This window comes from Dasypus novemcinctus, chromosome 3 (assembly GCF_030445035.2).
Source record: "Dasypus novemcinctus isolate mDasNov1 chromosome 3, mDasNov1.1.hap2, whole genome shotgun sequence".
Taxonomy (NCBI): Eukaryota; Metazoa; Chordata; class Mammalia; order Cingulata; family Dasypodidae; genus Dasypus; species Dasypus novemcinctus.
This window is the reverse complement of record NC_080675.1, coordinates 174,067,869-174,095,299: the sequence shown is the minus strand read 5'-3', so window position 1 is coordinate 174,095,299 and position 27,431 is coordinate 174,067,869. Positions and strand designations below refer to the sequence as shown.

At 44.1% G+C, this 27,431-nt stretch overlaps 1 protein-coding gene and 1 pseudogene across 2 annotated transcripts in view; one reads left to right on the top strand and one right to left on the bottom strand.

The window, feature by feature from the left end:
* LOC139438261 (kelch domain-containing protein 9 pseudogene) overlaps positions 1 to 10,123 on the top strand; it is a 37,778-nt pseudogene extending 27,655 nt beyond the window's left edge.
* Positions 1 to 27,154, bottom strand: part of SH3GL3 (SH3 domain containing GRB2 like 3, endophilin A3) — a 183,445-nt gene extending 156,291 nt beyond the window's left edge. For both annotated transcript variants that reach the window (XM_058294748.2, XM_004472084.4), the window contains exon 1: positions 27,019 to 27,154. In XM_058294748.2, the coding sequence (XP_058150731.1) occupies positions 27,019 to 27,063 (45 nt within the window). In that variant the 5' untranslated portion in view covers positions 27,064 to 27,154. The remainder of the gene's footprint in view (positions 1 to 27,018) is intronic.
* Between the last annotated feature and the right edge of the window lie 277 nt (positions 27,155 to 27,431).

Genomic DNA, 27,431 nt, shown 5'->3' with positions numbered 1-27,431 from the left:
GCAGAGCTGTGTTTCAGTAAAACTTTATTTATGGACCCTGAAAGTCAAAATTCTTATACTTACCATGTGTCATAAAGTATTATTAAACTTCTTATTATTTTCAATCATTAATATAAAAATCATTCTGAGTTCAGAGGTCAGACAAAAATCAGGCAGCAGGTCTTGTTTGGCCACGAGCCATAATTTGCAGACCACTGGTTTAGAGTCTAGTATGAAGGTCCAAAGCGTAACCAAAATAATGTTGATACAATGTATATACCTGCAGGGCTCAGACAGCAGTGAGGTGGGACTGTATGACTTTGGGGCATGTCCTGGTTTGAGTCTTTTGTGGACCCCAGAAGAATATGTTCTTAAGCTAACCCATCCTGTACATGTAAGCCTATTTTATGTGGGACCTTTTGGTTAGATTCACTTAAGGGACCTTTTGATTAGATCACCTTTGATCTAATTTAGTTAAGGGTCTTTGATCAGATTGCTGGGCCCAGGGTGGGTCCTAATCTTTTGACTGTAGTCATAAATAAACAGAGGAGAACACGGAGAAAGAGCTCTATTGTTTCACCCTGCCATGGGAGGGAGGACTCCAGGATCGCCTACAGCCGCTGAAAGACAGAGAAACCCTCAGAGACTGAGGGAGAAGCCAGAGGCTGGAATCAGAGGCTGAAGCAACAAGGCCTCCACAAGGCCAGGCCCACAGAGCAGCTCGAAGTTGAAAGAGGAGGTGAGCCTGGAGGAGCAGACAGAGTGAGACTGGCAGACCTGCCATGTTGCCTTGCCATGTGGCAGGAGTCAGGGATCCAGGAGCCTTTGGCAAGACAGCATCTCTGATGATACCTCGATTTGGACATATTCACAGCCTCGGAACTGTATGATTTCACCCCAATAAATTCCATGATAAAAGCCCCCACCATTTCTGGAATTTTGCTCCAAGCAGCTTTAGCAAACTAAAACAGGGAGGAAGGAGGAAGAACACAAGGTAACAGTTAAAATGGATGAGCTGGAGTTCACCAGGCTCCGGAGATGGGGAACAAACTTGAGGCAGAAGAAACAGCATGAAGAGGAACGAACGAGCATGAGGCTGCTGGAGAATGGAGAGAGGGTGATAGTGCAGGGAGAAATGCCGGGGCTGGAATGGGCTCAGATGGCAGGGACGGTCCCACTGGACAAGTCAAGGAATTGAGAGTCAACCCTGTGCCTCTGGAGACCCCATGAAGAGTCCCCGCAGGGGAATGACAGAGTCAAATGTCCACTGGTGGCAACAAGGCACATATTTCAATTAGGCAGGAGCCGTGATCCATGAGGAGCAGAGGGGATGCCAGGGGTGACAAGGAGTGGGCAAAGGGGAGAAGGTTGACCCTACATGGGCCTTGATGACTGGGTGTTGAGGCTGAGAGAATGAAAAAGATGGACCAATTTTAAATAAGAAACACAAAAATAGCCAAGAGAGGAAGATGGTGGACTCCAGGACAGATGGGTGATATGGACTGCTGGTCTCTGTTACTCGTGGGCTGGCAATGGCCAGCCTCAAAGACAAGAACAGCCCAGGAACAGGGAGAAAGAAGGCAAGGAGAACACACACACACTCACAAGCATAGGCATCAGTAACATACCCTGTTGTATCAAATACACAAGGAATATTTCCTACATGCTCCCTGTATAGTTCCTGGAAACGTGGTGCATACAACAAAATGCTATCAACAGATTCAAACACAATTTAATATCTAGCTTTAAACATTCAGTTTTAAAGCCATCATGATGGCATGCAAAATCTTGCAAACCTTTCTTCTCTATTCCATAGAATTCATTTAGAATAAGGCATTCACTCATTCATTCATTCACTCATTCCAGAGAAACCATAGTAATTATGCAGAAAACAACAGCAGGTGTGGGGACCCTCAGACCTGCTGAGTTCAAGCCCTCTAAGATGTGACCATCCCTTTTTCCTCTCTGGGCCTCTTCACTTATTTGGTATTTTATGAATTCCAAAAAGAGAAAGATTATGTTTGTAAACCGAGTGTGATACCCTTTGATTGCATTAAATTCAGCTGAGGGGCTTTTGATTAGATTATTTGATAAGATTGCTTTGGGGCTTTGATTTGACTACTCAGGTTGAGCCCCTACCCCTTGCTGGGTCTGATATAAAGGGACACTCACACAGACACAAGAAGAGAGAGCTCTGTCATTTTTGTTCCTGCCGTATGAGAGAAAAGAGAAGGCTCAAACAGCTGCAGCCCTAGGGAGAGATGAGCCATTTTGCCTGATAGCTTACAGCTGAGACCGATAAGGAGGCCCAAAAAGAAACAAGTCCAATGTCAGGAGAGAGAGAGAGGACTACAGGAGCATTTAAGCACAAAGCCTCAAGACGCTAGGTACACAGAGCTCAAGAGGAAAGAGTGAGCCCAGAGGGGAAGGCAGAGACCAGCCAGAGATCCGTGGCCACCTTGCTTCAACACATGGCCACCGGCTTTGGTGAGAAGGCACCTCTTACAGTGCCTTGAGTTGGACTTTCCACGGCTTTGGTAGTATAAGCTTTTACCCCAAATAAACCCCCATTATAAAAACCAACAGATGTCTGGTACTTTGCATCAGCACCCCTTTGTCTGACTAATAATACCTGTGCAAAAACCTACTACAGTCTGTGCAAACAAAAAATGCTCAAGAAATGGAAACTGCCACGCACAACCTCTGATATTGCTCTCCCTCTTTACAGATGGGAAAACCACACCACAAGGAGGGTTAAGTTTCGCTCCCAATGTCACACACCTGGGAAACCTAGTTTTTCCAACTGCAAATCTCACTGTAGTTCTAGTACTCCAAGCCACCTCTCTTGGCATTGAGCTTGTTTGCCCTTTCACCTGCATCTACTCAATTCATGCCCACCTGGTGAGGCTATTAGCGCCCCCATTTTCCAGATGAGCAAACTGGCTCACAGATACATACAATGGCATGACTAGTATTCAAGCCAGGGCTTCAGCCTCTGCAGTCCAAACCTCCATCCACGCACATCAAGACAGGTTCAATACCCGGCAGTTTGACTTTACAATACTGCAGAGTGTAGTTGAATGAAAGGCACATTTAATATACTTGATTTAACAATGTCTACTCAAGGAAAAAAAAAGAAAAGGGAAAATGCTTTATTTGCCCAGTTGCTCCCACTCCTACTCTTTTAAAATAAAGATGGGCCACTACATCTTCTCCACAGCTGAAGATAATCAAAAGAAGCTAATCCTTGACTCTTGAGCTACCATAGGCCAATATCCTTGCTATTTATGGAAAAATGCTGGGATTCTATAGGTTCTTTTTACTCTGAAATTTCTGTATTACAGGCTGACCTTGGAACATGACCCCTGAGCCAGGATGTAGCTCCATGATACTGAGAAATCAACCCTTAAAGAAATATGGCCAAGTAGTTAGACAATAACACTGGTCTTTTCTTGGAAAAAGCACTTGGGTTCAAAACAACAATCTGAATAGTATGGATCCAGGATGGACAAATTTCAAGAATGTTGGTTAAAGTTTCTTTAAAACAAATTTTAAAAGTTACATAAAATTTATTAAAATCTGTTTTGTGAAGGTACATAACCTTAAGAGATGCTAAGGCTTAATGGGACCACCAAAGAAAGGGATTATATCAGCCTTACAATGTTCTAGAAACTAACCATTCTTGTATCCCCTTATCAAAATATTCCTAAATAGGTCACAAACAAAGCACTAGCTCCACCGCATTTCTTGCTAGCATTTGCCAAGTCGTGTCAGGCTGCCCACTCAGCTCCTAGCCTGCCTTCTGCTGCTCTGCCCACTCAGCACTGTCAAATCTGTATCATGACTTGACATCTTTCAGTCCTGATATCTGATTAAGCCAAGGTTTCCACACTCTGCCAGCCAAGTTCGTTCCAAGAGACACACAACAGCACTTGGGCAAATTTGCTCAGTTCAGGTACAGCCAATCTGCCTTCCAACAAGGTTTCCAGGAACATCCCCAGGCAACAAGACAGGTGCTCTCTCCATAGACACCATATTCATCTCCAGGGCAAGTGCTGACAATACCAAGAGTGACCAGGAATCATCGTTTTCTTGTTGCCACCTGAGAAAAAGATGACCTTCAGATGAAGCCATCCAAGCAATACAGGCTCATCTAAGACTTCAGGGGGAAAGTTGCCAACATTTGGCAGTGGACCATATTAATTCACCACATATGTTTCTTTTGACTGCACAGCTTTTTAAAAATTTAAATTACCAACATTTCAAAACTGGGAAATTTCATGTAAAATCTGGATTTCAAACATCCCACCCACCACTTCCACCAGATAAAGAGGATCTAGGCAACGACAGGCTGGAGGTAAACATTAGCAGGCCATCCAGGCTCCAGTGCACCATCATTGCTATCTGCTAAATGTTCATTCAAAATTAACAGAGAATTCCTAAGGACCTATTATATGCCAGGCAATGTTTGAAGGGCTTGGGATGCCATAAGGCATAAATAGGACAAAATCCCAGATCTCATGGAGGAAGACAAATAATAAGGGAAAAACAAGCAAGAAATTATCAGACAGTAACATCTGCTAAAAAGGGATTTAAAATTGGTCACACAGGAGACTATTGCCTCTAGGAAGATGGAATAGCTGTACATTTCCCTATTCTTCCCATTAATTACATTTTTAAATCCTGGATATTTCATATAATATAAACATAAGAAGACTATAAAAAGTAGAGAGAAGGGACCTCAGAACCCAAGAAATAACGTTGGTTAATTCCCTGATTTTTCTTTCCCCTCATATATTCCAGACTAGGAGCTGAAGAAGTTGGCATCCAAAACTGCCAACGGTTGCCGTCAAACAGGACCACAACAAAAGCCAGCTCTCCCGAGCCAAAGGGCCAGGAAAGGGGCAGTCTAGCAAAACAGAGACCTTTCAGACAACGACTGCTCTACTCCAGCCAAATACCAAAAATAAATCCTGCAGTCCTATCCCCACCCACACCAGTGAAGGGTGAGTGGTGACCCTAGACTCCCACTAGACTCCCACTCTTCCCAGACTATAAGGAAGTGCCCCCACCCTCTCACCAGGGGGTGTCAAAGAATGCTGAGCAGAGAGCCTGGGCTTCCACCCCTCTTTGCCATCAGTACCCAGGAGCCCCTCCCTCCAGGGTGGTGTCAAAGGAGCCCTAGCGGAGAGTCGAAGCCTTAACCTCCTTAACCTGGTGGTTCTGAGACAACTCTCTCTCGTGGCACGGGTAAGGAGGGGTTACTCCTACCCCCAGGCAGGGAGGTAAAGCGGAGACCTAGTGGGGAGCCAGAACTCCCACTGCCACTCAGCAGTAAAGAGAAACCCCCTCTCATCTTGGGTGTCAATGGCATCTGAGTGGAGAACATGTATTTCTATGTCCACCTGGAAGTAACAAAAGTACATGAAGGGATAATGGCTAAAATCTTTCCAATCTGTCAAAAGATATAAACCTACAGATTCAAGAAGTTGTGCAAACCCCAAATAGGACAAAATGAGAAATCCATACGACAAATCATAGTCAAACTTCTAAAAACTAAAAATGAAGAAATTTTGGGAGCAGGAAGAGAGTAATTACACCTTACCTATACAGGAGGAAAATCAATTTGAATTATAGCAGATCTCTCATCAGAAATCATAGAGGGGCAAAAGGAAGTGGTATATTTTTCAAGGGCAGAAGGAAAGGAGCCATCAACTCAAAAATCTACATCCAGTGAAAATATCCTTCAGAAATGAAAAAGAAATTGAGACATTTTCAGATGAAGGTAAACTAAGGGAATCTGTCACCAGGAGACTTACCCTAAAAAGAATGCTAAAGGAGGATCCCTAAACAGAAAGGAAATGATAAAAGAAGAAAGCTTGGAAGAAAGAACACAGTAAGCAAAAACATGTGTAAAAACAATCAACTTTCTTTTTCCTCTTTAGTTTTCTAAATTATGTTTGATGTTTGGAGCAAAAAGATTATAACACTGTCTGATATGTATCAATGTATGTAGAAGATTTTGGACAATTACAAATGGAGGAGGGTAAAGGGATAAAACGGGAGATAAATTTTCTTCACTCAAACTGGTAAAATGATAACACCAGTAGACTGTGATAAATTATGAATATATAATGTAATACCTAGAACAGCCCCTAAAAAGACTACACAAAGAGATATACTCAAAAACACTATGTACAAAAAAATACTATATATGGAACTTTTTTTTAATGTTCATGTAACCCAAACAGGAAAAAAACAGAGAGGACAAGAAAAATAAATAAAATGGCAAACTTAAGCCCTATCATGTAAATAATTACATTAAATGTAAATGGCCTGCATACACTGTTTTTGTTTCCTGGCTACTAAAGCAAACACCATATAATGGGTTGGCATAACAATTACTGACTTACAATTTCAGAGACTAAATGGCTTGCTTCCTCCTGGGGCTGGAATCTTCTAGCTGGCCAGAAGTCTTGGGGTTCCTTGGATTTCCATCACATGGTAATGTACATGTGATATCTTCTACTTTGTCCTATGAGTTCTATTGACTTCTAGCTTCTAGCTCCCTGTGGCTTCTCCTTCCATGTTCAATTTTCTTTGCTTATAAGGACTTCAGCCATATTGGATTAAGGCCCATCCTCATACAGTTTTGGCACACCTTAACTAACAGCATCTTCAAAAGTCCTGCTTACAAATGGGTTCCCAACCATGGGACCAGGGGTTGGGATCTGAATATACCTTTTGTAAGGTTATAATTCAATCCCTAACATTCCCAATTAAAAAACAGATAGGCAGAGCAGACTAAAAAGCATGACCTAATTATATATTGTCTATAAGAAACCCACTTTAAATAAATGATATAGGCAGGTTGAAAGTAAAGGCTGGAAAAAAGATATATTATATGTCAGAGGTTTGCAATAATTAACAAGCTGTAGCTCAGTTTCCCCTGATATGCACTGGGGAAAGGCTAACCCTCTTCCCCATGTCTGAAGGCACAGCACTTTCCCACAGGTTAAACAAAGAAACCACAGACAGACAGGAATAAAGGGAGAGAGAGACCTTCACTACCTGCATATCAGAGGAAGATGGAAACCTTCACTATTTACCTATCAAAAGGAGGTAAAGAAACCCTTTCATCCCTACAGATCAAAAGAAACATCTGCTCCTGCAGCATTCCAAGAAACTCCCTAACCCACTATTCTCTAGTCATTATCAGAGAAAATTTTCATCTCCAGGGCTTCCTATTGGTTCCTGCACTTCACTCGGACCTTCAACCCCCCTCCCACTAGTATCGTTTCCCCGCCTAAGAATGTACTGTATGAATTCAAATTTCCCCCTTCCAGGAGTGGGCTGAATCCTCTCTTCAGACTCCTACCATTGCTGGTGGGGAGGCTGAAAGTCTGTTCTTCATACTTCATTGGGAGAGCTTCTCAACACATTTTTCCTCTCCCTGTGGTCATACCAGTCTCTGTGTCCCAGTGAATGCCGTTTTTCTCCAACATGTAAACAATCAACAAAACAGTACTGACTATATTAATATCAGAGACAGTAGACTTCAGAGCAAAGAAAATTACCAGAGATGGAGAGGGCCATTACATAATGATAAAAGGGTAGATTCACCAAGTAGACATAGAAATCCTAAATGTGTATACACCAAACAGCAGCAAATTATGCAAAGCAAAAACTGATAGAACAGAAAGAAATAGGCAAATCCACAATTATCACTGGAGACTTCTTTCAACAATTAATAGAACTAGACAGAAAATCAGTAAAGATATAGAATAATCCAACAATACTATTAATCAACGGGCTCTAATCCCTATTTTAGAATACTCCACCCAACAACAGCAGATACCCACAGAATGTATATTAAGATTGCCTATATCCTGAGCCATAAAATAATCCTTAACAAATTCATAAGAATTGAAATTGTATAGAGTGTGTTCTCCAACCACACTGGATTCAAATTAGAAATCAATAACAAAAACATAGCAGGAAAATCTTCAAACACGTGGAAACTAAACAACGCAATTCTTAAAAAACCCATGGATCAACAAGAAAGTCTAAAGTAGAGATTCTTAACCAGGGGTCCATGAGCTGGAACTGAAATTCAAAAAAGCAATATTCTTGTGGGAACTTCTTGGTGCAGTTGTGATATATTATTAAATAATACATAGTATTGTGTGGACTTAGTAAGGAGTCCATAGTTTTCACCTGACTGGCAAAGGGGATGGTGGAACAGAAAAGGTTAAAAACGCCTGGTCTAAAGGGAAATTTTAAAAATACATTGAATCAAATGAAAATGAGAATACAACAAAACAAAATGCGGTGTGGCGGGAGAGCCAGCAGTGTGGAAAGGGGAATTTGTAACACTAAATGCATATATTAGAAAAGAGGAAACACTTCAAATCAATAATCTAAGCCCCACCTCAAGAACCTAGCAAAAAATATATAATAAAGCAAAATAAAACCAAAGTAAGCAGAAAGAAGGAAATAATAAAGAGAAGAAATCAATGAAATTGAAAGCAGAAAAACAAGGGGGAAAAAAATCAATGGAACACAGAGCTGGTTCTTTAAAAATAGCAATAAAACTTACAAATTCTTAGCAAAGATTGACAAAAAAAGAAAGAAGGTACAAATTACCAATAGCAGCAACAAAAGAGGGGATATTACTACAGGCCCTGCCGACATCAAAAGTATAATGGGGGGAAGCAGCTGTGGCTCCATCAGCTGGGCTCCCGTCTACCATATGGGAGGCCCTGGGTTTGTGTCCCAGGGCCTCCTTGTGAAGGCAGGCTCGCCCACACGCTTCGGAGAGCCACCTGGCCTGCAAGCACCGCAGAGAGCCAACTCAGCAAGGTGATGCAACAGAAGGAAAAAAAAGGGAGACAAGCAAAAACACAGAAGAGGGCACAGTGAATGGACACAGAGAGCAGACAGCAAGCAAGCCGCAAGGGGGGAGGGGAAATAAATAAATACAGGCACAGAAGAATGCACAAATGGACACAGAGACAGCATGGGGGAAAAAAAGCCACAAGGAGGAGGGGACAAAAAAATTTTTTAAAGTATAATGGGGAGGCGGTCCCCAGAGAAGCCCACAAAAGGCAAGGTGCATGGACCACCCTCTAAGACACACTGAGCAGCAGAGCCCGCAACCTTCCCTTCCACCCTGAGCCATGGCAGTGGCAGTGCCTCCAGTCAGGGCGGGGTGCTTGGGCTGGGCACAAGACAGCTCCTGATGTGGGCCTTGCATTCATTCACCCAACTGCGGGGACATTTCTGTCTGGCAGGGGCTCTCCTAGCAGGAGGAACAAGAGAAGCCAGCAGTAAAATGGAGGCTGGGAGCCAGGAGGTGCAGGGGAAGCCCAGGGCTGCAGGTGCAGCCTCCACAACAGGCACCTATGGTGGGGTGCTGGCTCTTGGGTTGGGGCCCACCTGGGCACAGTAGCAACCCTGGACAAGGAGCAAGGAGCAAGGGAGACATGGACTACAGCCCATGGGAACTGTCCACCGCTGGCCTTAGTAGTCACACCTGCACCCACCTCTGTAACAGACAGCTGTGGGCGGCTAGCCAAGAGGGCGGTTCCTCCAGTGATGCTATGAAAGCGTCTACCTGGTAAGGGTGGACCCCGGTGCCCACACCTACTGCTCCAAGGAAAAAGGCTGCCACTCAGCCTCATGCTCAGGACACGGCACTGCCCTGCTCCAAACCTCTGCGACCCACCCATGCCATCAGCTATTGCTTTTGGGGGGTTTGCAACTCGGCTCAATCAGAAGTAGCTGGGAACAGGAGTCATGGAAAGATTCAAGAGGAAGCATCTGTTGCCCCTCATTTGATTGAGCAGCTTGTGAGGCTTGTGAGCAGTGTACAGGGGTCCACGCAGGGGCCCCAGGGCCTATGGCATCACTCGTGTCCCATGGCGGGGCCCTTTTCTGTGCTGTTTGGTGGCGGCACTGTTGGCCAGCGCTAGACTGAGCATCTGCAGTGACCTCTATAGCTACGACACCCACAAGCATCCTTCACTGTGGTCCACTTCCCAGGTGCAGACTTTGGAATGATCAGCTGCACCTGGCTGGGGGCTGGGGTGAGTATGGCAGGACAGCTAGTCCACAGGCTTGTATCCCGGACCTCTTGGTCTAAAGAATATTGTCAAGACCTACTGCCTCTGTTTTGTTGCAAACCCGTAAAGGATGTTCACCAGAATTATCTGCCTCATTTCAAATGCTTATTAAATTTCAATCTTGGAGTTAAAAAAAAAGGGGGGGGGGATAATAAGGAAATACAATGAACAATTTTTCACACAAATTTGAAAACTTAGATTAAATGGTCCAATTCCTCAAAAAACACAAACTAACAAAACTCATTCAATGTGAAATAAATAATTTAAATAGTCCTGTAACTGTTAAGGAAATTGAATTTTTAATTAATTTCCCAGATGAGAAATCTCCAGGCCCAGATGGCTTTCCGTGAAAATTCAACTAAATATTTAAAGAAGAATTAACACCAATTCTAGTCAATCTCCTCCAGAAAATAAAAGAGGAAGGAACATTTCCAAATTCATTTTATAAAGCAAATAATACCCTGATACCAAAACCAGACAAAGACAATACAAAAAATAAAAATAAAGACAAACATTCTTCATGAATATAGACAAAAATATCTGACAATTAGCAAATAGAATTTATCAAGCTATAAAAAGAATTACACACCAGAACCACATGGGGTTTATTCCAGGGATGCAAGGCTGGTTTAATATTCAAATATTAATCAATGTAATCTACCATATTAGCAAGCTACAGAAAAAAAATTGCATGGTCATATCAACTGATGCAGAAAAAGCATTTGACAAGGTTCAACACTCATTCAAAAAAAAACTATCAGAAAAACAAATAGAAGGGAACTTCTTCAACTTGATAAAGAGCAGCTACCAAAAATCCACATCTAATATTTAACATAATGGTAACAGTGTTTTCCCCTAACAGGGGAAACAAGGCAAGGATGCCCACTCTCACCACTCTGACTCAAGTAGTAAAGGAAGTTTTAGCCAGTGAACTAAGGCAAGAAAAGGAAATAAAAGGCAAACATACCAGAGAGGAAGAAATAAAACTCCCTATTTTTAAATAAATGATTGTTTACATAGAAATTTCCAAGGACTCTATACAAAAATGTTTTCAGAGCACATAAATGAGTTCAGCAAGGTAGCAGGATACAAGATAAACATACAAAAATCAATTGTATTTCTATACACTGGCCATAAAATGTGGACATCAAAATTAAAAATATAGTACCTTTTACAATTTCTTTTTTAAAAATTTTCATTGTGGTATCACAATAAAGTAAACAATTCACTGATATTAATTGCATTCACAATGTGCTACTATTATCACTATCCATTACCAAAACTTTTCCATCACTCCAAAGAGAAACTCTACCAACTAAGCATGAGCTCCCCTCTCCCCACACCTACCCCCACCCCTTGTAACTGGTCATCTGATTTTTATCTCTATTCACATTGCATAGCCTATAGTTATTTCATATAAGTGGAATAATATAATAGTTGCATTTTGTGTCTAGATTACATCATTCAACATTATGTGTTCAAGATGCATCCGTCCTATAGCATGTATCAGAACTCTGTTCTTTTTTATGGTTGAATAATATTCCATTGCATATGCATACCACACTTTGTTTATCCATTCATCTGCTGATGGACACTTTGGGTTGTTTCTACCTTTTGGCTACTGTGAACAATGCTGCTGTGAACACTGGTGTACAAGTATCCTGCTTTCAATTCATTTTAATATATACCTAGAGGTGGGATTGCTGAGTCAGATGGTAATTCAATGTTTAGCATTTTGAGGAACCACCAAATTGTTTTCCACAACAGCTGCACCATTTTAATTCCCACCAATAATGTGTGAGGGTTCTTTTTCTCCACATCTTAACCAACACTTACTTTCTATTTTTAAATAACCATTCTAGTAGATTGTATCTCATTGTGGGTTGTTTTTCTTTTTTACTTTAAAATATTTATTCTTTAAAAATATACGGGATTCCCCTATTCGCCACACCCTCCCTCTCCCACACTTTCCCACATTAACAGCTTTCATTAGTGTGGTACATTTTTTACAATTAATGAACATATATTGAAGCACTGCTACTAACCATGGACTATAGTTTACATTATCATTTACACTCTGCCCCAAACAATTTTATAGGTTATGACAAAATGTATAATGGCCGTATCTGCCATTGCAATGTCACCCAGACCAATTCCAATGTCCCAAAAATGTCCCCATGTTACACCTATTCTTCCCTCAAAATCTCTGGTGGCCACTGCCTTTATATTGATGATAAAAGTTCTTCCATTGCTAGAATAATATTGTCTATAATAGAATAATAATAAGTCTACTTTATAGTCCATTGTTCATTCCCCAATCTTGAGGGTTTTGGGATGGTGATACCCAATCTGTTTCTAATTGAGATCCCATGGCTTAGATCCCATGGGGAAAATGGCTAGAACTGTCTTGCTTGCATTTGCAGACACTATCTGTTCTTTGGAATAGTCATTGTCCATCATCATCTCCTTGTCAGTTGTCTTGGATGAGTCCAATGCATGGGAGAGTAGATGTTGTAAGTCTGCTAAGATTCAGGGCTCAAATAGCATGTGAACAGACCAAAGATTTAAGACTCTGGGACACATATTTAACAAGTTTACTGCTAATTATAGGTTTAAGAAACAGAGATAGAAGAGCCATGTGTAGGAGAACTATAAATGAGTCTGTTAAATTCCAAAGTAAGGCCCACTGACCAGGTGCCAAATTTCTGAGCTTTTCTGCCCTGCTTAGAGTGTCCAAATGTCTCTATAGCCCTCAGGAGCCCTGCTGTTTGAGATACAGTTTATTGTGGCAGTCAATGAGATCTGCTGAGACATGCATAAGCATAACCTCTGAAATAATCTCCCAACTCATTTTGAAATCCCTTAGCCATAAAAACATATTTGTATTTAATATTTCCCCCTTTTCATCAAGGTCTTTTTCCAGATGCATTGCTAGCTGGTGCTTGGTAATAATCCCTCAGTACCAGAGAGGCTCATCCCCAGAAGTCATGTCCGAGGCTGGGGGGAAAGTAGTGCATTTTTACGCTGAGTCTGTCTGAGAGAGAGGCCACATTTGAGCAACCAGAAGGCTTTCAGGAGGTCCTGGGGAATCCTGCTACATTCTTTAATAAAACATCAAGATTTCCCCCAAGTACATGGGCAGTGCTTATTGAAGTAAGGCAGACAATTATGCCAGGCCCTTGATATTGATTATTGTACTTATGAACCTTTTCTTGTGAAATTGAAACTTAGCCTAGTATTATATATTGCCTGAGTTACCTCCTGAAAACTGCATTGTAGTTTTGATTTGAGTTTCCTTGGTGACTAATAATGCTGAGCATCTTTTCATGTGTTTTTGGACATTTATATATTTTCTTTGGAAAAATGTCTATTCTAGTCCTTTCCCCATTTTTAATTGGGTTATTTGCATTTTTGTTGTTTTGATTGGTAGGAGTTCCTTATATATTCTGTAAATTAAGACTTTATCATACACATGGTTTCTAAACATTTTCCACTTTTTAAGTTATCTTCTCACTTTTGTGATAATGTCCTTTGATGCACAAAAGTTGTGGGTTTTTTTTTTTTAATGAAGTCTATTTATTTTTTCTCTTGTTGCTCACGTAAAGTGTAAAGTCTAAGAATCCTATCTCTAAACACAAGGTCCTAGATATATTCCCTAATGAGATCGGCTCAGGGATAGGTTCACTCAAAGGGAAGGTGAAGCAGAACTTAAATAAAGGACCAAGAGAAAGACACAAGAGAAGAGATAAAAATGGGACCAGGGCACTCGCAGCTTCTGGAACTGAGAGTCTCAACCCTAGTTTCCACATTGTATTTATTGGAAACTACCGAGCAGCTTTTGCTATCAGAACTGCAACATCATCTACAATAATAGGGAACAAGTGCAACATCTACAATAAGGAACAGGTCATAGAAAGTTCAAATACAATCTAAACTCTTTTTCCCACAATTCCTCATGTTTTCTTTTAAGAGTTTAATAGTTCTAGGTCTTATATTTCAGCCATAGATTCATTTTAAATTAATTTTTGTATGTGGTGTGATGGAGTCATTCTTTTGAATGTGGATATCCAGTTTTCCCAGCACCATTTTTGAAGAAACTATTCTTTCCCATTGAGTGGACTTGGCACCCTTGTCAAAAATCAGTTGGTGGAAGCAGATTTGGCCCAATGGATAGGGCGTCTGCCTACCACATGGGAGGTCCAAGGTTCAAACCCAGGGTCTCCTGACCCATGTGATGAGCTGGCCCATGTGCAGGGCCGATGTGTGCAAGAAGTGCCATGCCACACAGGGGTGTCCCCTGCATAGGGGAGACCCATGCACAAGAAGTGCACCCCATAAGGAGAGCCACCCAGCGCAAAAAAAGTGCAGGCTGCCCAGGAATGACGCCACACACACAGAGAGCTGATGCAGCAAGAAGACACAACAAAATGAGACACAGATTCTGGGTGCTGCTGACACAAGCGGACACAGAAGAACACACAGTGAATGGACACAGAGAGCAGACAACCGGGGGGGGGGGGGGAGTGGGGAAGGGGAGAAAATTTTTAAAAAATCAATTGGTAGGGAGCAGATGTGGCTCAAGCAGTTAAGCACCTGCTTCCCACATGGGTGGGAGGTCCCAAGTTCAGTTCCTGGTGCCTCCTGAAAATACAAAAACAAACAACAAGCAAAACAAATGAAAAAAACAACTCAGGGAAGCCAATGTGGCTCAGTGGTTGAGTGCTGGCTTCTCATATACGAGGTCCCAGGTTCAACCCCAATACTGAAAAAAAAAAAAAAATCCATAATACTGTACAATACAAACAGTGAACCCTAATGTAAACTATGAACTATAGTTAACAACCTAACTATTAGTAATATTGTTTCATCAATTGTAACAAAGGTACAACACTAATGCAAAGTGTTGATAAGGAAAACTGTGTGTTTATGGGGATATATGGGCACTCTTCTCTAATAAATTTTTAAAATAGAAAAAAATTAATCAGTTGTAGATGTGAGGGTTTAATTCTGAACCTTCAGTTTTATTCCTTGAGCCAGTACCACCCTGTTTTGATTACTGTAGTTTTGTAATAAGTTTTGAAATCAGAAACTGTAAGTCCTCCAATTTAATTCTCCCTTTTCAAGATGACTTTAGCTATTTGGGATCCTTTGCCCTTCCATATGAATTTGGTGAATGGCTTTTCCATTTTTTGAGGAAGGCTTTCAGAACTTTTGTTGGGATTTCATTGAATCTTTGGGTCATAATGACATCTTAACAATATTAAGTCTTTCAATCCATGAGTACAAGACATCTTTCTTTTTATTTAGGTTGTCATTAATTTCTTTCAGCAATATTTTGTAGTTTTCTGTTTACAAGTCCTTGACATTCTTGGTTAAATTTATTCCTTGATACTTTTTTATTCTTTTAGTTGCTACTATAAATGGAAATGTTTTTATTTCCCTTTCGGATTGTTTGATGCTTGTATATATAAACACCACTGATTTTTGAGTATTGATCTTGTACCCCCCCCACACACTTTGCTGAATTCATTTATTATCTCTAGTAGCTGTCTTATAGATTCTTCAGGATTTTCTACATATTGAACCATTTTGTTCACTAATAGGGAAAGTTTTACTTCTTCCTTTCCAATTTAGATTCATTTTATTTGGTTTTCTTGCCTCACTGGGCCAGCTAGCACTTCTAGGACAGTGTTGAACAGCAGCGGTGAAAGTGGGCATCCTTGCATTGTTCCTGATCTTATAGGGAAAGCTTTCAATCTTTCACTATTGAGTATGGTATTAGCTGTGGTTTTTCACATTTGTCCTTGTCTCAGTTTCCAAGCTGCTAAGACAAGTACCGCACAATAAGTTGACCTAAGAACAGGAATTTACTGGCTCATGGTTTCAGAGGCAGAAGGCTTGCTTCCTCCCAGGATCAGGAGCACTATGGGTGGCCAGAAATCCTTGGGTTCCTCAGCCTTCCCAACACATGGTAATCTATATTAGTCAGGGTTCTTCAGGGAAACAGAAGCAACAGGATATATATGTCAATATTATGAGATTTATTATGAGAATTGGCTCATATGACTATAGGGATAGGGAAGTCTGAATTCCATAGGGCAAGCCTAAGCGGGGAACTCCAATGAAGGTTTGTGATGAATTCCCCAGGAGAAGCTGGCTGGCCAAAATAGAGATGGAAATTCTTCCTTCTGACTGCTGAAATCATCGGTTTTCCTTTTAAGGCCTTCAGCTGATTAGATGAGACTTCTCTCATTGCTGAAGGCATTCTCCTTTGTTGACTGTAGATGTAATCAGCCAAAGATGCAATCAACTTACTGATGAATTAAATCCATGAAATATCCTCACGTTAACAATCAGGCCAGTGTTTGTTTGACCCAACAATTAGATACCAAAACCTACCCAAGTTGACACATGAACTTAACCGTCATAGCAATGTTCTCTCCTTTCTCTGGATTCTGTTGACTTCCAGCTTCTTTAGCTCTGGGTGGCCTCTAGTGATAGGGTTAAGCTGCACCCTCATTCAGATGGCCACACCTTAACTAAAAATAACATCTTCAAAAGATACTACTTACAAGGAGTTCACATCCATGGGAATGATTTAAGATTCAGAACATGTTTTTTTCCTGGGATACCTAATTAAATCATTTTGTTGAGGACGTTTCCTTCTATTGCCAGTTTTCCAAATATTTTTATCCAGAATAGGTGCTGGATTTTTCAAATGCCATTTCTATATCAATTGAGGTGATCATGTTTTATTATTATTATTATTACTCTTGATTCTATTATTATATGGCCTACAACATTCATTGATGTACTTACGTTGAACTGCCCGGGTAGTCCTGGGATAAATCCCATTTGGCCATGATGTATAATCCTTCTAATGTGCTTTTGGATTCAGTTTACTAGGATTGTGCTGAGGATTTCTACATCTATATTCAAAAAGGATATTGGTCTGTAATTTTCTTCCCTTGTGATATCTTTATCTAGCTTTGTTTTTCGGGTGATACTGGCTTCATAGGATGAATTGAGTGTTCTCTCTTCAAATTTTTTGAAGTCTTTGAGAAGGATCGGGGTTAATTCTTCTTTGAATGTTGAGTAAAATTCTTCAGTAAATCCATCTGGTCCTGGATTTTTCTTTGTTGGGAAGTTACAATTGTTTTTTAAAGAGCATGAAATATTTAGGTGCAAATCTGACAAAACATGTGGAGGGCTTAAACAGCAAAAACTACAAAATGCTGATGAAAGAAATCAAAGATCTAAATACATGGAGAGACATCATGTCCACGTATTCAAAGATTCAACATAGAAAAGGTGTCAACTGTCTTCAAAATGATACACAAGTTAGGCACAATTCCTATCAAAATACCAATAAGATTTTTTTGTAGAGAGAGACAAGATTATTCTAACAAATATATGCGACATCAAAGGAACTAAAATAGCTTAAATGAGGTTTTTATAAAGAAGAAAGTAGGAAGAAAAAGGCTCCCATTTTCTTTCCTATACCTTATTATGTAGCTACAGTCCTCAAGACTGGGTAGTATTTCAAAAGGCAATGAACTAAAATGGAGAACACAGGAAGAGACCCACACAAATATGCCCAACAGATTTTTGACAAAGGTGCAAAAGAAATTCAATACAGGGAAGATAGCCTTTCCACAAATGGCAAATGGTGCTGGAACCAGAAGACATTCCTAAGAGGGGAGGGGAGAGGTGGGGAGGGGAAAAAAAGAAAATAAAAGGCTTTAACCTAGGACCTTATAAAAAATTAACTCAAAGTACATCATGGACTTAAATACATAAAATGTAAAACTACAAAACTTTTAGAAAATGGTGTAGGGGAAAATAATTCAGAATCTAGGACTAATGAAAGAGTACTTAGATTTGATATCAAAAGCATAATCCATAAAAGGAAAAATTCATAAATTGGACTTGATCAGAATTCAAAAGCTTTGCTCCTGAAGGACCCAGTTAAGAGGATGAAAAGACCAGCTAAGGACCAGGAGAAAATATCTGTAAAACCATATATCCTGGAAATGGACTTTGGCCCAGTGGTTAGGGCGTCCGTCTACCACATGGGAGGCCGGCGGTTCAAGCCCCGAGCCTCCTTGACCCGTGTGGAGCTGGCCCATGCGCAGTGCTGATGCGCGCAAGGAGTGCCCTGCCACGAAGGGGTGTCCCCCGCGTAGGGGAGCCCCACACGCAAGGAGTGCACTCATAAGGAGAGCGGCCCAGCGCAAAGGAGGGAGCAGCCTGCCCAGGAATGGCGCCGCCCACACTTCCCGTGCTGCTGACAACAGAAGCGGACAAAGAAACAAGACGCAGCAAAAAGACACAGAAAACAGACAACCGGGGGAGGGGAGGGAATTAAATAAATAAAAATAAATCTTTAAAAAAAAACATATATCCAACAAAGGGCCAGTATCTAGAGTATGTAAAAAAAAAAACTCTCAAAAAATCAGCAATTAAAAAAATCCAAATAGAAAATGAGCAAAAGATATCAACGGACATTTCACCTAAGAAAATATACAGAGGGCAAATAAGCACATGAAAAGATGTTCCCTATCAATGAGGAAGATGCAAATTAAAGCCACAATGAGATGTCACTACACACCTAGTACCAAAGCTAAGATAAATAACAGCGGCAAACAAGTGATGCAGAAAATCTGGATAACTCACACACTGCGGGTAGGTTTATAAAATGATACAGCCCCTCTGGAAAACAGTTTGGTGGTTCTTAGAAAACGAAATATGCAACTACAATAGGATCCAGCAATTGCACTCCTAGGGATTTATCCTGAAGAAATGAAAATTTTTGTCCACATTAAAGAAATGTTTACAGCAGTTTTATTCATAATTGCCCCGAACTGGAAGCAACCCCAATCTCCTTCAAAAGGTGAATGGCTGGCCTGTGATACATTCATGCCATGGAATACTACTCAGCAATAAAAAAGAACTAACTCTTGAAACACACAACACCTTGAATTAATTCCCACAGAATTACACTGAGAGAATGAAAGCCAAATCCCAGGAGTCTTCATACTATACAAATCCATTTACGTAATATTATAGAAATGGAGACCCATTAGTGCTTGCTGGGGGATAAAGAGGGGGTGGGGGCAGAAGGAAAGTGGGTGTAGCTATAAGAGAGCCACATGAGTGGTTCTCAGGATGGAACTGCTCTGTATCTTGCCTGCACCAACGTCAATACCCTGGTAGTGACACTATAATTTTACAAGATGCTACCATTGGGGGAAACTGGGTTATGGGTACAAGGAGTGCCTCTGTGTAATTTCTTACAACTTCATGTGAATATACAACTCAGAATTTAAAGTTTAGGGAAGCAGATGTGGCTCAGGCATTTGGGCTTCCACCTACCACATGGGAGGTCCTGGGTTCAGTTCCCAGTGCCTCCTAGAGAAGGCAAGCTGGCGTGACAGGCAGACACAGCAAGCTGACGCAACAAGATGATGCAACAAAGAGACACAAAGAGAGACAATGAGAGACACAACAAACCAGGGAGCTGAGGTGGCTTGAGTGATTGCGTACCCCTCTTCCACATGGGAGGCCCCAGGTTTGGTTCCTGGTGCCTCCTAAAGAGAAGACAAGCAGACACAGAGAGCACACAGCAAATGGACACAGGGAGCAGACAGTGACCTCAAATAATGGGGTGGGGGGAGGAGAATAAAAAAATTTTTTTTTTAATTTAAAGTTCAATTAAATTATACATGGGATTATAAAGGAAACCAGTTATACTGAAATAGTTATCAAAATAAGAAAAAGTTTGTGAACCAGTAAACAGAACAATACAAAAATGGGTAACAAAACAGACGGCATGTGCCTATTTTAATGGGGTGGTCAGGGAAGACCTCCCCAAGAGGTGAGTTTTAATCTGTGCTGTGATCTAAATGACAAGAAGAAGGCCCTTTGCAAAGACCAAGGGGAAAGACATGCCAGGCCGAGGGAAGGGCCCCGACGATGATCCCGAGACGGGAAGACATTCGCACGTTAAGGGCATGAGAGGTCAGTGTGGCTGAACACCGCAGAACAGAGACGGGAGTGGCCAAATCATGGGAGGCTTCGTGGGCCAGAGAAGGGAATTGGGTTTTATTCTGAATGTATCTGGAAGCAACGAAGGCCTGCAAGAATGAATGACATGAAGACTGACACAGAAGAACGACATGATCTGAGTTACACTTTTTAAAAAGCACGCTGGCGGCTGGGAGGAAATGCGTTGCCTCTGGGTAGAGTGAGGTTCTGGAAAGTAGTTAGGGGGCTACTGCAGCCTGGTGGGCAAGACATGATGGTGAACGGGACTGGGATGGACAATGTGAATGAAGTAAAAGTGTATTTTGAAAGCAGGGCTTGCTGGTGAATTGGGGACGAGGGAAAGAACAGCATGAGATATGAGTCTGAGTTTTTGTTTCGTTTAGTTTTACTTGAGCAGCTGAGCAGAGGTGGTGGTGCAGTATACTGGCATAGAGACCACCAGAGGAAAACCAGCGGGGTGGAAGGAATTAAGAATTCAGATTTGGGGAAGCAGACTTGGCCCAGTGGTTAGGACGTCCATCTACCATATGGGAGGTCCGCGGTTCTAACCCCGGGCCTCCTTGACCCGTGTGGAGCTGGCCCATGTGCAGTGCTGATGTGCGCGAGGAGTGCCCTGCCACGCAGGGGTGTAGGGGAGCCCCACACGCAAGGAGTGCGCCCCGTAAGGAGAGCCGCCGAACTCCAAAGAAAGTGCAGCCTGCCCAGGAATGGCACCACACACATGGAGAGCTGACGCAGCCAGATGACGCAACAAAAAGAAACACAGACTCCTGTGCCACTGACAACAACAGAAGCAGACAAAGAAGAAGACACAGCAAATAGACAGAGAGAACAGACAACGGGGGGGGGGGGGGGAAGGGGGGGAGAGAGAGAAAGAAAGAATTCGGATCTGGATCTCTAACTGTGAAATGCCTTTTAAATGTCCAAGGGAAGAGACGATGTAGGCAGTTAGATTTGTGAGCCAAGGCTAGAAATAGAACACAGAGAGTAATCAATGTTTACACTGTATGTAAACCCGTGGGACAGAACAAGCCACCCAGGGAGAGTACGAGGCTAGAAGAGAGGTAGGGCCAGGCACTCTGGGATTAAGAGGCCCAGGAGATGAGAAGGAGGTGTGAAAGGAAACTTGAAGGAGCAGCCCCTGAGGACACAGGAGAGCTGAGCCAAGGTATATAGACTGTGTTTTAAGAAGAGAATGGGTCAGCTGGGTCAACTGCTTCTGAGAGTCCAACAGGTAAATGAGGTTACCCAAGACCAAACAAGCATGGCCTCAGAGCAGTGAAAAAAAAAGTCAGGTGGGCTCTTTCTGCCATCTTTCTGTGCCACCACAATGGTGTGCATGAACGTCCTGGCTGATGCTCTCAAGAGCATCAACAATGCTGAGAAGAGAGGCAAACGCCAGGTTCTTATCAGACCATGCTCCAAAGTCATCGTCAGGTTTCTAACTGTGATGACGAAGCATGGGTACATTGGCGAATTTAAAATCTTTGATGATCACAGAGCTGGGAAAAGTGTTGTGAACCTCACAGGGAGGTTAAACAAGTGTGGAGTGATTAGTCCCAGATTTGATGTGCAACTCAAAGATCTAGAAAAATGGCAGAATAATCTGCTCCCATCCCGTCAGCTTGGTTTCATTGTATTGATGACCTTAGCTGGCATCATGGACCACAAGGAAGCAAGGCGAAAACACACAGGAGGAAAAATCCTGGGATTCTTTTTCGAGGGATGTAAAACATACATGCAAACAAAATGCCTCCATGGACTCTGGTGTTTCTAAAAAAAAGAAAGCCAAGTGGGCTGGGTTGAGAAGAGAACGGGTTCTGAGAAAGTAGAGACAGGGGCAATGACAACTGCCTACAGAAATTTTGCTGGGAAGGATACTAGAAAGCATGCCATTGTGCTGCTAGAATTGATCCAGGAGAGAAGAAAACAGAGTGCAGAAGACTGGAACAAAGTCGCTGAGAAGATGAGAAGAGATGGGGTCTGAAGCAGAGGGACTAGCTGGACACGTGCCACCCATCACTGCACTAGGAGAAATCGGAGGGGCATCTATTTGCCCATTAGCTGCCGGGCCCCTCAGACTTTTGAATGTGTGATCCACAAGGAAGAAACTCTCTGGATGTGGATGACAAGATATGACCTAATATCCAATTCAAGTCATCCAGCCTGAAACAGCAGCAGCCTCTACTACTGATGGATGATTTGAGCAGGCCAAGGACTCGGTGACATCAGTGTTTTAGAAAGAAGCGTCCAAAGCCAGGGTACAAAGCACTGTCATCCCACGGATCAGAAGGAAAGCCAGAAAGACCCCCACCCACGGGGCTCAGGAAGATCACTGGCTGCCAGTTCGGTGGGAAAAAACCACACGTGGGATCGCCGTGGGAAGGCATGTTCACCGAGAACTGGAAGTTTAAAAGGGCAGCAATGCCTCCCTGCTGCCATCCCTTGTGCTTCCCCCAGGTCTTTCCCCCCAAGTCAACACTTCCCCAGGTCCACACTGCAAACTCTAACTACACTACACATTGTGCTGATGCAAAAATCTCCAGAATACATTCACCTATTATTTACCCAATTAAAGTAGTGAGGCCATTTTGTTTATTGACACTTTTATTCTACTGGTAAAACATCCCCCAAATACTCATGATGACCCTAGCTCACTTCTCAAAGATTTCGCGCGTGCACACACACACACACACACACACACACACCTTAATTTGGTGGGGGGGGGGGGGTAGGAAATGGCATTCAATTTTCTAATAGAGCCGAAAACTAATCTGGAACAATAGAGGGAAAAAACTTACCTTCAAATGTATTTTTCAATCAAATTCCAAATAATACCTGAGTTATATTTACTTTGTAGAGAAAAAGTCAGTCCCCGGTGGTAAGAAATGTTTGGCTTACATTGTACCTTCAGATATTAAAAAGATAAAAATCAATTTGGTCTGAACATCTAGCCTGGCACACTGACGCACAGAATTTACCACACGGATTTATGGATTATTTAATCACGCAATCTGCATGGAAAGGAACAAAAATGTTTCGGCTTTACTATGTTTTCGGATGCATCTAAGACCAAAAAGATACATCATCATGGATTTTGCAAAGTGCATTTTTATCTTTCTCTCCAATGAGAAAGTGAAACAGGAGCCAGCATCGCCTCCCTGGAGAATCTGGCCGTGTACAAAGAACATCCCTTCCTCAAGTGTTTATCCGTAGATGGCCAGCTGGCAGCCAGGCACCGCGGGAGTCAGCGTGGGCCCCAGGGGAGGCGGGGGGTCTCCCATCACTTTTCTGGTTGATGCATTAAAAGAGAAAGGGGGGCAGTTACCAAAAAAACCTGCCTTAAGGGCTTCCCGTTCCGACTATGTTGCTGGATCACAAGACAGGTTAAAGGTCACTGCTACAGAAGAGCAAAAAGAAGAGAATTTACGTGCAGCTGGACCCAGAGGGCTGTCCTCACAGGCAGTCGGGGGGGTGGGGAGGAGAAAAAGCTGAAAGGGAAAACTGTTCCCTGGCCTTTTACGGGATTTGGAAAAAAGGCCCTAGAAGGCATGGAAGGCCAGAAAGGAAAAGAATGTGAGTGTCCAGAGATAACCTCTGTCAAAAGTAAGATGACAACAAAATAAGCTTAAGGAATACAAATCAAGGAGTGGTGACACTAATGTAATTATTGCATTAGGACTTCATGGGTCAGGCGCAGCATTTACCAAGAAACCACAAGGCCATCCAGACGCTCTCTGTATTTCTTTCTAATGGCTCAGGCTGCATCCCTATCTGTACAAGAGCCGGTAGCTCTATTAAAACTTCTTGTGGAGAGAAAGTATTTAATTATGAACTCAGGAAATGTGGGTTCTAATCCCAAATGCTGCAGCAACAAATTAACTGTTATTAATGCAACCTCTTTTCTTCTAGTTTGGGTTTATTTCATCCTCTCCTTTCCCCACGTGCTGCCAAAGTGCTGGGTTTACCGGGGATTTTGCTCAGAGACAGGTAAGATCTAGGCAAGAAGAACCAGTGAGCCAGGAGTTTATAAGCCAGTTTACCTTGCCTATGGCTGAGAAAAATCTCAGTTTGCCATGGTCCAGGTTTGCTGGTCTATAAAAGATCTATTGATCACCTTTGTCTTTCTCCGACATAATTTGAGTTCCTTAAGAACTTCAGAACTGGGGCACCTGCGATATAACTCACACACCATACAATTTGCCCATTTCAAGAGCTCAATTCGATGGTTCTTAGCCTATTCACGGAGCAGAGCAGCCGTTATCAGAGCCAATGTTAGAACAGGAACACCCCTTTTACATCCTCTAACTCAGGGGTTCTTAACAGGGGGTGCGTGAGCTTGAATTGAAATCCCAAGAAGCATTATTCGTGTGGGGACGTGCTGGTGCAGGTGTGATATATTGAATAAATAATACACAGTATGTTGTGGGCTTAGTAGGGAGTCCATGGCAAAGGGGTCCGTGAAAGAAGAAAGGTTAAGAAACCCTGGTCCAACTCGTTATACAAAGTGAAGGCCAAGGTCCAGACAAGCTAGCCACATTCCCAAAGTTGCAGGTCCAGCCAGTGGCAGAGCGAGGCCTGGATCCCCCAGAACTCCTGAGCCACTGGCATCACCCAGAACTCCCTTTCCCTGACACTGAGAAAGTTCTACAGGAATTAAAGCCCACTGTTAAAATGTTGTCTGAAAAGAACATCTGGCATTTTTTTATTACTGGGCTCCTTCTTATTCTATTAAACTCTAATTTTCTACCAAATCTATTGCATTACAAGATTGCTTAGAAAGACTTCTAGAACTGATTTAAAAAAAAAAAAAAACATATCTATTGGGCATTTCAACCACAAAATATGGTTTGCAAGCCCAGAGAGAATCTGTGATGCCTTTCATTTCAGATAAAATCACCAACTATTTAAGCTCACGCAAAAAAGGGCTCAATTAGATCCCCTGCTTGTTTTGTTCCAAGCAGACTTATCACAGGTAGTTAAACTGCTTCATCACTTGCATAGCATTTCTCCAGCGCCAGTAACTTCCTAGGATTTCAACCATTCCCTCTGATGAGAGGTCAGAAACCAAATTAAATCATCTAAGGGCTTACGTCTCAGTTACCCCCTGAAACTTGCTCCTAGAAAATCTGTACCCAACACATTTTTTTCCTAAGAAGGCGGCTAGTTCCCTGCCTGTGCTAAGTAAGGCTGCTGTGTAACAAGCGTGGCCAGCAGTTACCCTGGACTGTCCTGACCACAGTGACAATCAGCCCCCTGGCTGCCCCGGCTGCGACAAGCGTCAGTTATCAGCTCACAGCAGCACTGTTGACTGCTTCCGCCTCCGCTCCCCTCTTTCTGGGTTCGCACCACTCTTCCCTCTGTTGGGTTCTCTTAGTTCTTTCCTCCACGCTCCTGCACCCAAAGAAATCATTTGTTCAATAAATACACAACGATGACGGGGCTGGGTGCTGTCCTACTGTGGGCGCTCCCTGGGGCCCGAATTCAGCCTGCTGTGCACTTCTTGTTTTGATGCAGACTTATCTATTGACATTTCCACCGAGGCTGGGAAAAAACCTGTCACGCCAGCCTTGGCCTCACCCCCTGAGCCCAGGTGAGGCCCCGCACCTGCCCCCAAGCCAGGAACGTCATGTCCCGCAGACCCCTCAAAGTGCCCAGGTCCAGCAGAGCACTTCTTCCCACCCGACCCCCCGCCCAGGCAAGGCTGGCTCATCATGCTGAACGCAGCACCAACTGTCCTTCCAGTGCACCCTGCCAGGAACTGGGCATCACCTAGTTTCCTCGTGGAAGGGGGCAGCAGAGCCCGGGGCTGGGACTACAAGAGAATGCTCTAAGTCCAGCTGCTTTTCAGGCACCAACTTAAAGCAGGAGCAGGTGGGAGCTCATCACAAATTTGAATTCTCAATGAAATCCGCCCACCCGGGCAAAACTGGGCGGGGAGGGGTGGAGCAACAGATCGGGCGCCAGGGATGGGGGAGAGGTCTTAGGACGCAAACGCTGCCAGGGCTGGCGGGGCCTGCACGCTGGAAATACACATTTGTATGTCAACACCTTCCCACCCACCCCCGTTCACTCCACCCACCCTCTTACACACACCAATTCCATGGTCGCCTCTTTTCCCCTTGCCCCTGCTCAGAACGCCCTTTCTCCTTTACTCTTCCCCCCCCCCCACCACCACCACCACAATTCCTCCTCACACTTAATCCTCAAATGACTCCTCCTCCGGGAAGCTTTCCCTGACGGCCCACTGTGTCATGTGCCATCCTCTGTGCGCGGAGACGAGTCTCGCTGTGCACGCCCCGTGTACGTGCCTGTGCCCGCGGCTCCCCATCACACAGCCCTTGGAGAGCAGATGCCTGGTGCCAAGCCTCGGGCGCAATCTAATGGGGTCGATTTCGAGGGGCGCGCGGGGCAACGCGGCGGGGAGGGGGTCGCCAGGCACACAGCTCCCCCCCCCCCCCCCGCCCCGGAACCGCCGGTGCCTGCGCGCCAGCCCAAAGGCGGCGAAATTGCCCCTGGGGCGCTCGTGGCCCCAGCCGAAGGCGGGAGGCTCGAGGGAGGGCCTGCCCGGCCCGCGGCGCCCCTCCAAGCGCGGGTCGGGGAAAGGCCCCTCGGCGCCTCGGGACGCCCCCGCTCTCCAGCGCCCGGGACCCCGCGGCGCCACCACTGCGCCCTGCTCGCAGGGTTCCAGCGGCCGGGCACGAGCCAGGGGCTGCGAAGGGGAGGGCAGGCGGCCGCCCCGCAGCCCACCCCGCGTCCTCCTGGGCGGGAAGAAACCGAGCCGAGAGCGAGGGCCCGCGGGGAGCCCGAGCCCCGGCGCCCGGAAACCTCGGGGCCCCCCGCCGCGCGCCCCCGGGCCGCCCCCTACCTGGCTGGCTTTGTGGAACTGCTTCTTGAGCCCAGCCATCGACATCGCGGCTGCGGGCGCCCGGGGCTCGGGGGGAGGCCGGGCCGGGCCACGCGGCCGCCACGCGCTGGGAGGGCGGGAGCCCGGGCGGTCCCCCGCGGCTGGGCTCCGCCGGGCCGCCTCCCACGGCCACGGCCACGGCCGCTGTCAGCCGCGCTCCCGCGCGCACGCAGATGGCAACACCGAGTTCCACAGCCCTCGCGCAGCCCATTGGCCAAGCCGCGGCGGTATGCAAATGAGGCCGCCGGGCCGCCCACGCTTCATTGTTGCGTGGAGACCGCGCGCGCGGGCTGCGCCTGGAAGCGGGGCCTGGGGGCTGGGCGCCCTGCGGGGCTGGAGGAGCGGAGCCGCCTCAGCCGGCCTGCTGCGCGCGG